This window comes from Phascolarctos cinereus, unplaced genomic scaffold, assembly GCF_003287225.1.
Source record: "Phascolarctos cinereus isolate Bilbo 61053 unplaced genomic scaffold, phaCin_HiC Scaffold_4;HRSCAF=312, whole genome shotgun sequence".
NCBI classification, from domain to species: domain Eukaryota; kingdom Metazoa; phylum Chordata; class Mammalia; order Diprotodontia; family Phascolarctidae; genus Phascolarctos; species Phascolarctos cinereus.
In genome coordinates, this window is record NW_027555847.1 from 595,706,530 (window position 1) to 595,720,293 (window position 13,764).

Here is a 13,764-nt window from a genome sequence, read left to right on the forward strand (position 1 = left end):
AAAATATAAGTAAACAACAGCATCTACCAATCTTGTAACCCTGTCAAAAACAGGAATTAGGCTAGTCTTCATGACCTATCCTGATGAAGCTTTGCAGACTCTTTAATAACCATTATTTCCTTTTCTAGATTTTCACTAACCAACCCTTTCATTCTAGAACTTTGCCAAAAATAAGAATCAAGTTCATCAATCTGTTTGTAGACTTCCTTTCCCTTTCTGGAAAATCTAAACAAAATTTGCCTTTCTCTAGTCCCACAACACTTATTCTCCATGATCCTTCAAAGATCACTGGCTCTGGGTCAACAATGACATGCCAGATTTTTCAAGGACATTACTCAAGCCAGGTTACCCATAGATGTAAGTCATCCGGTCCTACTGACTCGAACTTAGAAAGGTTGGCAAGGTGCTCTTTTCAAATAAATTTAACAGCAATAGACATGAACATTTTAAATATATAACAAAAAAAAGTATGCACATGAAACAGTAAACACATTATGTGTAACTTGATATTTTAAAATGAAATTTAACACGGTAATAGAACTGCCATTTGTATCCCCTTTTGAACTTCCTTCTCTCTTCTGTATATTTTATCTTAAAGAGCATTAATGATTTCTTCTTTCTTTTTTCTCATTACACACCAAACACACCTATCCCCAAAAAGGTGGGAAGCATGTGGTATCATCATTTTCTGAAGTCATTGCATCGACTACAGCTCTAATCTTCCAAAGCTGTTTTCTTTTAATCATATAATTTAATTATATATAAATGGTTCTCCTAGTTCTGCATGCTTCATAATAAAGCCCTCTTATTATCTTCTTTTCATGGTCTTGAATTCTTTAATATTTTTGTTCTATTCTTTCTGAGCTATTGGCAGAGGAAAACAACAGCAAGAGGAGCGATTCTGTGTTCTTCCATTTCTCCATTTTCATCATACTACTCTCTCTTCTAGGATCCTCTTCTATTCTCTAATAAGGCTAAACCTTTTGATATGAGGCAAGGTAGGTAATGTGACAATCAAAAACAAACAAATCCTATTGCATTATTAATATTTCATTAATAAAAATATAATTCCAAAAAAAGGGAGGTGATAGTCTCTCTTTACTTGGCCCTAGTCCCCACAACATTAAAGCATCGGAGTACCATATCTAAATCTAGCCATTATATTTTAGGAAGGAAGTTGAGATGATGGAGCACATTCAGCATGGTGACATAAAAATCCTCCATCTGGCTTTAAAAGCCCTTCATAACCTGGCTTTTTCCTTCCTTTTCAGTCTTCTTATACCATACTATCCCCCCCTCTCATTCCCAAACTCTGCAATCCAATGACAATGGTCCCCAATGACACTGGCCCTCCTTAATGTTTCTTGCTCCATTTCCTGACTCCACCCAGCTCTCTTGTTCTGGTAAGGATGTGGCGGTAAACTTGCCCACAGAAAAATACCATAAATCTATCCTGAGACAAAGAAACCCATAACCATGCTTTATGATAGTCATCAAGAAGAATAACCTGAATATCCCACGGCATACCATTAAAATTTGAAGAGCTGAATCCCTGAAACGGATCTTAGAAGTCACCAAGTCCACCCTTGCTCATTTTGTCAATGAGAAAATGGAAGCATACAGAAATGACTTGTCCAGGGTCGCACAGCTAGCAGGTATATAAAGCAGAATTCAAAATCAAATGTGAGTACAATGCTCTCTTTGCTAGACCAAGGGTTAATGATTGTCCCAATCCAAGCTCTTCAAAACTGAGATACCCTCACAAGACTATTACCAAAGAACATATAGAACAGGAGCTTTTGCCCAGCAGGCTACCAACAAGAATTCTATTCTATAGCACAGATATACACAGAATATCAGGTTTTATATCAACATAAATAACTCATTAGAACTGTGACTGTCATCTCATAACTGAAGAAATGAGTGTTGTATTTGCCTAACAGCAGATCAATAGTAGACTCATATATGCAGTGCATGATGGTTCATAGGAAATTCCTGTAATTTAACAAGGGATAACATGACATCTGATTTGTACCTTGTTGAAGCTTGCTGGAATGGAATAGAAAAAGCTTTTCATGAAAAAAAAAATCAACAAAGGCAGAATTAGAAGAGGAAGTGTTGAGAAAAAAATTGCATCAAATATCACTGATGAAAGTCTAGATATCCAAAATATATAGAGAACTCAGAAAAATTTATAACATCAAAAGCACAACATATAACACCTAACAGATGAGTGATCAAAGGATAGAAAAGGCTTCTCTTCATTTTCTCCTAGATACTCTCGCAGTTCTTGTGGTTAAGACATTCTTTTCTGTGAGACTCAACCTGGACTTGTTTTGAAAATAACTTTCTTCTGAGTTTACCTGTTGGGCTTCTCTCAGAGCACGGTATTTCATTCTTGGGTTTGACTGTACTTTTCGTTTACTCATATCTTCAGTTTCAGTTTCTAGATTACAACTTTGGGGGTCAGACTCCTTCTTGGATTCTGGGGTGTTTTTGATTCTAAGTTTCTATGTTCCTGACTACCCAAATAGCTAGTGAATGCACCTCTGATGAGGAACTATGAAAAAAAAACTTGCATTTGAAAAGGAACTCTTGACCTAAGGAAGATTCTTACTTAAAAACACATAAACTGAGGTTGCTATGATGCATTTTATTTCAATCATATTAAACTATAAAATAATCAGACCAAAAAGCATAACATGTTCTTTGGAAAACTTTAATTATGGACATAAATAGTTGACTGATTGAATACAAAATACTTTATATAAAGACAAAATAAAACATGGGGTTTAGGTATACAATGCCTAATAGCATATTCTCTGTACACAGGGAGTACCTTCTAAATACTGTGAAATGTTGGACAACTCAGATATTATTAAAACAGAGCTTTAGGCTACCAATATTTCACAGCATCTGAATCTATATTTTTCTTTGAAAGGGATTAAACCAATACGACTAAAGCTGATACCCTATTTTCTTAGAGCAAGTACAATAAGGATTTCAATAATCCTACCCTTTCTTCCTTCAAATCTATAGGCAATCTACATACCCCTAATTGGGAGATAATTATTTAAAAGGATTACAAGAACAAGTTATACATGTTCCTGTTTGGAAGCCACTACCAGCTGGCCCTGGATGACCCTATAAGAAAGGCAGCCAGCTTTGGCGTGAGTTCTTGAGTCAGGCACCGATCTACTCTCCTTAGTTAAAACACCTATGGCATAGCAGCTGTACTGATATTTTGGCTTCAATGAAAACTGATGACCATGTGGAAGCAATTTGTATTTCCCATTAACAGTTTTCTGAGTCACCAGCATTTTAAAAAAATTAATGATTGACATTTAGCCTGAAACTATACAACTGAAATTTCAAAATGCCATCACTGTAATGTTATCAATACTACAAAACACTAAATTCTGATTACTAATTTTTTTCAGTGTGCAAACTGCTGTTTTCTTAGCAATCATTTTTCTCCTAATAGAGGTGGAAGGGGTGGCAAAACAATCAAGAATTAGACATTATTAAATGAGAATAGCAAAAACCTCATAACATTAGGTCATGACTGGATTGGTTCCTACATTGTAGGAATAGTTATTTTCAATTCTTTATATCTTATAAACATAACAAAATCCTACTTTCCTGGAAGCAGAACTCCCAGTCCCATAATTCTAGATTTTATAGGACCAAATAATAAAATGTGTTTTAATCATGACCATAATTTAAATACTTAGGCTATAACAGAGTAAGTTGTAAATTACAAAATAAATTGTTTTTTTTTAAGTTCCTTAAGAACTGAGAATAAAATGTCATGAACATAATAAAACACACATGCAAAGTGGAGCACTGAAGAGGGAGTGTAGAATGCTTCTTATTGTAAGCCAATATATTAAAAATCAGTATGAGATTTCTCTGCCCTCTTACTGGTAGTTTATTGCTGCTATAAAAAATATGGTTGACATTAAGGCATTTACAAATATAACAGAAGGATCTGAATTTAATACAAAGGACTTAGAACTTTCCCTTCCTTCATTCTGAAATCATGCAAGCTATTTCTAGTTAAAATTACATCTCATTCTAGAGACATATGCCCTTGAAATTTTTGCTCCAGAAAGTACAGATATTATTCTAAAAGTATATGTTGCCTAAGTTTAGTGATGGAACAAGACAAAACAAAGTCAGACCTCAACAGACTTGATATAAAATGATGCAACTGTCCCATAAATACAAAGAACAATCTCTACAAATTGAACAAGGAAAAAAAATCTGATGTAGAAAGTTTTTCATTTGATAAAATTACTGTTTTCAACATTTCAATATAGCTATGAACGAACTCTACCTTCTACAATAGCTAAATAATTTCCCCAATCTAGTACAAATAAGCTTTACAGACGACCATCAAGAAACCAAGAAACCAAGAATTTGCCTGAAAACAAATTCTGAAGACTGTAAACTAGGAAACTGACAAAATGCAGCCTGCTTTTCCCAGGCACTTTTAAAAAGTACTCATGAGAAGAAACAAAAGATGATATATCCTCTGTCCCGCTGCTTGCTGGATCTCTGCTTCCTTTGCTTTGCTGCTACCACCTGAAGGTAAAAGGATGGAGAGGGGAGAAGATTATCTGTCAAAGGTCTGCTCAGAGGCACCGGCCCTCCTCCACCCCAGCCGTCATGGCATTCTTTCTCCCTCAGCAGTTTAACATAGTTTCAAGCACACTAAGAGCATTTACTATAGTATGGTTATACAAATGGCATACAGCTGAGGTACACGCATATATACACCTGGCCCACACTACTCTGTTAACCTGGAACACTTTTAAAAGCATTAAATATTCCTTTTCAGGTGCTTCCAGCCATTAATCTAAGTTTAGACTGCAGAATCTTATTTGAGTCCCTGAGCTTTTCCTCTATTTAGTACACGCTAGTCCTAAGCCAAGATGAAGAACAAGGCCCTTTTCTGTTTGGGTAGCAGATAACATTCCTTTTTGGCTTCTTGTTCAACCTGCTTCTTACAGGGTCAATTATCTCACCATCTTACCTGGTGTCCTAACAGTAACAACTCATTTAACATTTAGGAAAGATTTACCAAGAACGCTTATCATGTATAAGACATCACGTTAGGTTCTGGGGAAAACACAAAGATAAATAAATCAAAGCCTCTACCCCCAAAGAACTTATAATCTAGGAAAAGATTTAAGCCATGCATATAAATAATATATAATATCACTTCTAGTTACAGTGTGGAGGAAGACATGAGGGAAGCTTCATGGAGGAGGTAGCATTTGGCCTGCACCTTGAATATTCTCTAATATTACCTACTAAGAATCCCATTTTCTCTCTATTTCTATCCTACAACTCTTTTCTTACTTAGCATATTCCAGATTTCCTGGATCTGCATCTGTATCTTTTCTCTACTTAAAAATAATAACACTTACAATATCACTAATGTGAAAATGTTTTAATAGGAATGTATATGTATAGCCTATATCAGACTGCACAATGTCTAAGAGAGGGAGGTAGGGAAGGAGGGGGAGAAAAATTTTAAACTCAAAAGCTTATGAAGCAATTGTTGATCATTCAAAATAAATTAATAAAAAAATAATAACAATAACTAGCATTTATATAGTGCTTTAAGGTTTGCAAAGTACTTTATAAATATCTCATTTTATCCTCACAACAACCCTAAGGAGGCAAGTACCATTATTTTTCCTATTTTACAGACAAGGAAACTGAGGCAGACAGAAGTTAAGTGACTTGCCCAATGTCACAGAGTTAGTATTTGAGGTAGGATTTGAACTCTGGTCTTCTGATCCCAATTCTAGCACTGTATCATCTAGTGCTGGATCATCATATAACATGATTTCTAAAAGATTTTTAGTTTTGCCCAACTTTGCTTGCCCATCATTGGATCACTTGTTTTCAGCTCTTCTCCAAAGATAATCAATGCAAATCTTCCTAAGAATGTCTATCTCAGGGCAGCTAGGTGGCACAGTGGATAGAGCACTGGCCCTGAAGTCAGGAGGACCTGAGTTCAAATCCGGCCTAGACCAAACACTTGACACTTACTAGCAAGTCACTTAATCCCAACTGCCTAAAAACAAAAAACAAAAAATGACAACAAAAAAAAGAATGTCTATCTCATGTTTGTAAAAGGAATATACTCCCTTGCTAACAATCCCCATCTTCTCTGGAAAATCATAATTGTCTTTCCTTAAACATTAAAAATATCGAGGACTTTCTCCAACTATTACATGTTAGCACAGATTTCTGGGTCTATTATCTTGGAGAAGAAGAGTAGAAAGAAGGAAATATTCTTTAATTCACCAAAACTTTGTAGGGAGGACAGACTCCCTCCCACCCCCACTAATGCATTACTATAGCCATCACTACCAGTGCTACCCTATTTACCACAAAATTAATAAAATCTCAAAAAACATATTCTCAAAAAACATATTGTTAACAATGTAGTCCTATTTCTCCATGAACCCAAATAAAAGAATCTAAGGTAGACTTAGATTTTTAAAAGGAAAATTACAGCACTTTTTACTTTATTGGAACTCTATTTGGGCTTTTCTTTTGACAACTAGGACTGGAGAAAAATGGAGAGAAAAGAAGACTGTCATTTACCAAAAAGGAGGAGCATCTAGAAAATTGGATTAAAAATCTGCATCCAAGGTGAAGACATTGTCTGTTGTTTCTGCCATAACTGCAAAACGCTGGTATTCTGAGACCCTTTTTTCAAAAAAATTTGTTTTCCCTTCCAGAGAAATATTTTCCATGAAATCAAAGGGATTATCTGACTGAAAAACCTGAAAAAAAAAATGCATTAGAGATTCTGAAGAAGCAAAATTTCATCTCTCAAGAAATCTGCCCTAACATGCCATGAAGCTTTCCATTATTGATGTCTACTTTGTCATGTAGAGAAGTTAAACCATTGGCCTACAAAATTTTCACCTTACAGAAGCTTATAATACTTTTATTTATATGAATAAAGAAATATGGAGCTTTCAGTCAAGACTTGCAGAAACTATTTAATTTTGTTCTCCCCCTTCAACTCTTTTCATTAACAGAAATACAAAAAAAACTCCTATTTTAAAAACAGGAAAATGGAGGTACACAGAGGTGAAGTAACTGAAAGAAAACCAAATATTGAATTCTGCCACCTTAGTTGTTTAGTGTCTAGCAATGCACTGATATGCCAAGAAACAGAAAGCCAAATCAAGTTCAGCAGAAGCCTTAAAATGTAATGCCAACCAAAAAAAACACCCTACAATTTATAGCTGGTTCTGCAAATTTGCTACAGAAATGATCAAGATCGTTTAATAGCTCCATTAACATGACTATTAGCAATATTAACACAGAATTGCAGGCCATTATATTCTTAGAAACTAAAAAGTCTAGCAATAATCAGTATCAGCAACAGGCTATGGAAAGAGACAATGAAAAGAGACCACTATGTCAAAGCAACCATAGGACACATTCCCCTCTTTAGGAAGTCTTCAGGCAGAAGTGGAAGGAACACGCAGGTAAGTTATGGTGGGGATCCACCCAGCTGGCTGCTTGAGTCTCTTCCAAGTCTTAAATTATGTGACTATGTGATACTGTGACATTGAAATAGGACAACCATACCCAGAACAGGCAAAACAGATATATGCTGTGAATGCTCCAAAGGAAGGTTCATGCACCACCCACTGAGTTGCTGAGTCAAAGACAGGAGACTTCAGCCTATCTGAAATGTCAAAGTTTCATACCAGACAAACAAAAGCTAAAACTGCAAAAGAATGACAACCAATGCACTGCCTGCAACCATGAACCTCAGGTCTATTTAAGCTGAAGACCAAACCTGGAGCGAAGTTTAAAATCAAAATTCATTGATAAGAGATCTATTTGTAGTTGAGTCTATCCACAAGACAATCATTTGTTAGCTTAAATAAGACTCTGCATCTTGAGGGCCTTCTAACAAACATGTGTGTGCACATTCATACACACTTTGTGAATGTGGACCAGTTACATACTAACTCAAGGTCAGTGGCATTTGTCCACGGTAAGAAGTTAGAAAAATACAACATATATATGTTTGACTTGTTTAGGTGAAATTATTAAAAGATAACCCTGTTAGCTAAAGCCAAATATATTACTAAGTATTGGATTATGCTTGTTATCAACAACATTAATTTTTCTGAATAGTTCAGTGCTGAGAATTTCCTTTTGTTACTATAGGAGATTTTGGAAAAATTACATCTGTGTACCTGTCACACATATTTTGGGGATAACACAATTCACTATTACCTTCTCTGTTGTGAAGTAAAAATTTTAAGAGACCTTACTTGACCAGAGGGCCTTACCAATTAATAATTGCTGTTTTTCCCATTTTTAAAAACACTTTACCTTTGAGAACCCAAGCTCCACAAGCAATCTGTCTGCTACGAACTCAATATACTGTTTCATCAAAGTGCAATTAATGCCAATTAAACCAACTGGTAAGGCGTCAGTTAAAAACTCCTAGGGAAAAAAAACAAAACAAAAAGAGGGGCACACTCAGATATTAATAACATTAAATAACTGGCTATGTGCTGATCAGAAAGTATTTTTATAGGAAATATATATTGTTTAAAGGAAAGTCCATTATTTTAATAATGGACTTTATTGTAATAATAATAGTATAATATGACAATATCATATAATAATACATAATAATATAAAAATAAGTCAATGTGTATTTCCATGAAAGAATGAATCAAATCAGTTTCTTATGGTGTAACATCATCCTCCTAAGAACAAAGTATTTCATAACTATCTTACACAACAATATTATTTTTGAAAAGTATTTTGCTATGATCTTAGGGCTGATTAGGCTCCTGCTATGAGACAGGAAAAGGGAGCTGCTGTTTCCTATACTGTTTTTGTTAGGATTCCCTTTTTGTTATTATGAACTAGAATCTACAAAGATTTTGGTCACTCAAGGTGTCAAGGACAGGACGCAGAGAAATATGAAGGTGAGAAAGTCCATAAGAAAATAAAAGAGAACGAAAATTAAAGGACATTGGGAACTTGGGGGTAAGTATAAAGCATAATTAAGGAGAGGGGGAAAAAACCCTGCAAGTTTAGATTCAGCTCTTAAGTAAAGCTGCAAAAATGCATTTCTCTGCTGCTTCTGTATTAGAATTAGGTATATAGGATAAGAGTGCCAAATTATTAATGCTGTATCAGCAAGCAGTACTCCTCACATGTTATGGCGAAACTGTATAAAGGCTTCCCTGTTTACCTGTTCTATTTCAACAGCATTGATGATGATCTCTTTGACCCTTTCTTCTGAAGGCTTATTCACTAAGTAATGAAACATTAAACAAGCAAAGTCACAATGAAGACCCTGAGAAACAGTGGGGGAAAAAAAAATCAAAATCCAAAAGTTATTTTCACATAGTATGGTATGTTATATGGAACAAGTTTGTTTTTTTTTTCAAAAGGCACATTCCAAGATCTCAAGAAACTTCTATCTAACACAGAAATATTTATGTTAACACAGAAGAAACACAAGAAGAAAGAATAATGAATAAATATCCAGACAATACAATTCACGAAACTTCATAAACTAGGGCAAGGTCTGTCTGATTTTATGAAAATGTCTACATAATAGTTTGAAACCATTGCAATTTTATTACTTTTAAGTATATAAAATTACTAGACCAAGATGACAAAAATTCTACTTCCTATAAGCCCCATACAGGAGTTGCTTAAGTGCAAAGTGCAAAAGTGCATAAGTGCAAAAATATTTTCTATCGTTTGTATGTGAATAGATACTTAGGGCCATTAAAAAAAAAATCTGTCCCCTTAAACAGTTTAACTATTCTTCTTGCAATGTTTTTATAATCTTTGCTCAGCAATAATGCTTCCATATATACTTAGGCAAAGGTCACCTGCAGTAGTGCAGTTCAAAATCAATATGGTTTTCCTATTCCTTAAACATCATATATGGTAAGAATAAGCCCAGTGCACCTGAGGGAGCAATTTGGAAATGGGATTGTTAAAAATAACAAATATTGGTAGGGCTGAATAAAGTTGTTTTCTTTCTTGCAGTTTTAATTTTATAAGATATCACTGAAAAGGGTATGGATTATGTAATTTAACTTCTTATTAAATAAAGATAAGACAATGGGCTGGGTAAATAAAGATAGGCAGGGGATATTCCCCATAATTTAGTAATTTTTGTTATTAGTAGTGTTCAATTTTCCTCCCCCACTCTTACCTTAGATTCTGGAAATGTTGATGAAATTACAAGGAAATTTATGTTGTAAACAAACACCTTGTTCTACCTGGCGATAAAGAAAGCTAAAGGTCCTTTTTACAAAGCTGATTGCATATTCCACATATTTTACTCTCGGGAAAACAATTAATAAGGTATACAGGGTGTTGGCAGGAATAAGCAAGTAACATTTGAAAGCTAGCCCCACCCCCCCAAAAAAAACCTTCCAGACATATTTCATCAATAAGGGATTGTGTGAATTCATACTAAGGTGTGAATAACTGTCCGCTAAGATATCAGGTTAACATTTATCTGAGCACACAGAGAATAGGAGTTTTGGTAAAGATATGGAAGAAGGAAGGAAAAATTTAAAGGAAAAGTCTTGTATGAGGCAATACTTAGGAGAGACTAAAGATAACAAGCCGCTAAATGTCTGAAGAGCAAGAAGAAATCTCTATCTTTAGAAGCTATTTAGCCTAACATACCTGACCAATAATCCCCTCTACAACATGCATCTAAATGAAGACCTTAGTCCGTCAGTCAATAAACTCTTATTATGTGCCAGCCACTGTGACAATCACTAAGAGGCAAAAGATAGCCCCTGCCATCAAGGAGCTCACAACAACATGCAAACATATATGTACAAACAAGCTATATAAAGATAAACAGGAAATAATTTTAAAAGGGAAGGCATTAAAATTAATAAGAGTTGGGGAAAGACTTCTTGAACAAAGTGAGATTTTAGTTGGGACTTGAAGGGAGTCAAGGAAGCCAGTAGGCAGAGATGAGAAAGGAAAACACTTCAGGCATGGGGGACAGACAGAGAGAACACCAGGAGCTAAGCAATGGAGTGTCTTGTTCCTGGAATAGCCAGGAAACCAGTGTCACTGGATCAGAATGGTAGGGAGTAAGGTGTAAGAAGACTTAAATAGTAGAGGAGAGTTGGGAAGGGGGAGGGTTATGAAAGGCTTTAAATGCTAAACAGAACATGTTGGATTTGATCCTGGAGGTGGACAGGGAGCCAATGGAGCTTACGGAACGAGGATCTGCCACAACCAGGGAGCTTTAGGAAAATCACTTTGAAGGCTGAATGAAGGATAGACTGGAGTGGGGAGAGACTTGAGGCAGACAAATCCACCAGCAGGTTACTGCAATAGGTGAGGTATGTGATGATAAGGATCTGTATTAGACTGATGACAGTGTCAGAGGAGAAAAGGCATTTTATATTCTAGAGATGTTGCAAAGGTGAAATCGACAGGCCTTGGTAACACATTGGATATGGGAATGAAAGAGGAATCTAGGATGATAGCTAGGTTGTGAGCCTGATGGACTTGGAAGGATAGTGTCACTCTCTACAGTAACAGGAGGTAGGAGGGGAGAGGGGGGAGAGTTTAAGGGAAAATATAATGAATTCTGTTTTGGACATATTTAGTTTAAGATGCCTACTGGACATCCAGTTGGAGATATCTGAAAGGGAGTTGGAAATGTGAAATCAGAAGTCAGTAGAGAAGCTGGAGACAAAAGCTGTAAGAATCATCAGCATAGTGAAGGTAATTAAATCCATGGGGGCTAATAAGATCACCAAGTGAAACAGTATAGAAGGAGAAGACCAGAAAGCCCAAGACAGAATCCTGAGAATAGTATAGTTAGAGGGTATAATCTGGGAGAGGATCCAGTAAAGGAGACAGAGCAGGACCTCAAAGAAATGGGCACCCAATTACTACTGGAGGCAGCCCACTCATTCCTGGATAGCTCTGGGATGTTTTTCCTAAGTTGGCCTCTTTACAATGTCTATCCATTGCTCCCAGGTTTTCCCTCTGAAGCCAAACAAGTGTAATCCTTTTTCTATATAACCCTTCAAATACTTAAAGAAAGCTAAGCAGTCTTAATGCAAGCTCCCTAGTCTTCTCTTTTCCAGGTTACATGTCCCCAGTCCTTTCAACGAATTTCAAATACGATCTTAAGCTTTAGTCACCCTCCCTGGTATACTCCTCAGTTTATTAATCTTCCTAAAATTTGATGCCCAAAACTGACAGAACACTTCAGACGTGGTTTGATGAAGGCAATGTACTATAGAGTGGAGCTATCATCACCCTCCTTCTGGACAGTCTACTTCTCTTAATGCATCCCAAAAGCACAATAAGTTGGACAATGGAAAAAAGCACTGCCTCATTTTTACCCAGGACTGACATAGGCTATCAACATACTAGTTAAAATATTAGGTCTCATCCGAAAGGTTGAAAACCTCAGGTTCTTTCAGCTCTTCCTAAGTGGTCCAAGTTGTGGCTAGTTCAGTTCAATCTAGCAACTTCACATCTAATTTTTCTTCCATTACTAAGAGAAAGCAAGTAAGAAAGAGAAATGGGACACTATTATACATATGTGTATATGTATATGTATTCCTCTCCTATTATCATCAATACCATATAATATTCTTCCAAAGGCCTTTGCAATGTATCCTCTCATAGATACCAAGGGCCTGTTGTATAATAAAAGAGGTTTTCAAATAACACTTGACATTTCCCTGATTTCCTTAGGAAAAAATGTAAATGACCTTAAAAATACATCAAGAGTGCCAAATACTACTTTAATTTTTCTATTAATTGTAACTGAGAGGGTCATGCAACACTGAGACAACATTCTCACATGGTCTGTATCTGGAGGTTCTCTTTGGGGTACCAATTCCAAAATGTTAGTCCAGGGAACCATTTTTCTTTGCAAAAGATGAATAACTATCCTGAAAAACATTTGAACCTTCCTTTTTCATTCTGAGTTACAATGAGCATTTTTTTAAGACAAAGAAAAATAAGAAATGGATTTCATGAATAATCTTACACATCACAATTAGAATTCATACCTTACCTCATCTCTGCTGATGAGTTCATTGGAGAAAGTGAGTCCAGGCATAAGACCTCTCTTCTTAAGCCAGAATATAGCAGCAAAAGAGCCCGAGAAGAAAATCCCTTCCACAGCAGCAAATGCAACCACTCTTTCTCCTGTTACATAACATGTATTCACTTTAAATAGACTAAAATGCAAAATTCCTTATAAGATAGAACTGAAATAATCCTGTTCAATGATTTTCTGATAGTACATCAGCCAAAGCATAAAACAGGAAGATACATTCTAGCCAAAAGCATTTGCCATTAGGCATTTTTTAAAAATTTATTTTAATTCATGGAACAAAACAAGCATTTCTACAGCACAGCACAACAAAAAAGATGATTGCACACGAAATCGCAAATCCACCATGTGCAATTTGCTATTTCCTTCAAATATGCAAAGTTATCGTGTATATTTCTTTTTTTTTTCCCTCATTTTCTCCCCTTTCCTCTCCCTCCCACCTCCTGGCCTTATTGAAATTATTCTATACATACTTCCATTTATCAGTTCTTTCTCTAGATGCAGATAGCATTTTTCTTCACATACACTTTACGGTTAATTTGGGTATTTATAATAGTTAACTTGGGTATTTATAATTTATAAATTATTTTCTCAAAATCGTTCTTAAAATAATATTG

The 13,764-nt window shown here is 35.6% G+C and overlaps 1 protein-coding gene across 2 annotated transcripts in view; it reads right to left on the reverse strand.

Annotated features, from left to right (window-relative positions):
- The window catches only part of RRM2B (ribonucleotide reductase regulatory TP53 inducible subunit M2B), a 108,970-nt gene that overhangs the window by 73,040 nt on the left and 22,166 nt on the right, over positions 1-13,764 (reverse strand). The window contains exons 6-10 of one of the 2 annotated variants that reach the window (XM_020969561.2): positions 13,106-13,239; positions 9,266-9,370; positions 8,389-8,502; positions 6,628-6,809; positions 2,704-4,587 (exon numbers count right to left, since the gene is read on the reverse strand). In XM_020969561.2, the coding sequence (XP_020825220.1) occupies positions 6,657-6,809; positions 8,389-8,502; positions 9,266-9,370; positions 13,106-13,239 (506 nt within the window). In that variant the 3' untranslated portion in view covers positions 2,704-4,587; positions 6,628-6,656. Of the gene's footprint in view, positions 1-2,703; positions 4,588-6,627; positions 6,810-8,388; positions 8,503-9,265; positions 9,371-13,105; positions 13,240-13,764 lie in introns of those variants that run through there. The other variant, XR_013486300.1, reaches the window with a different exon arrangement.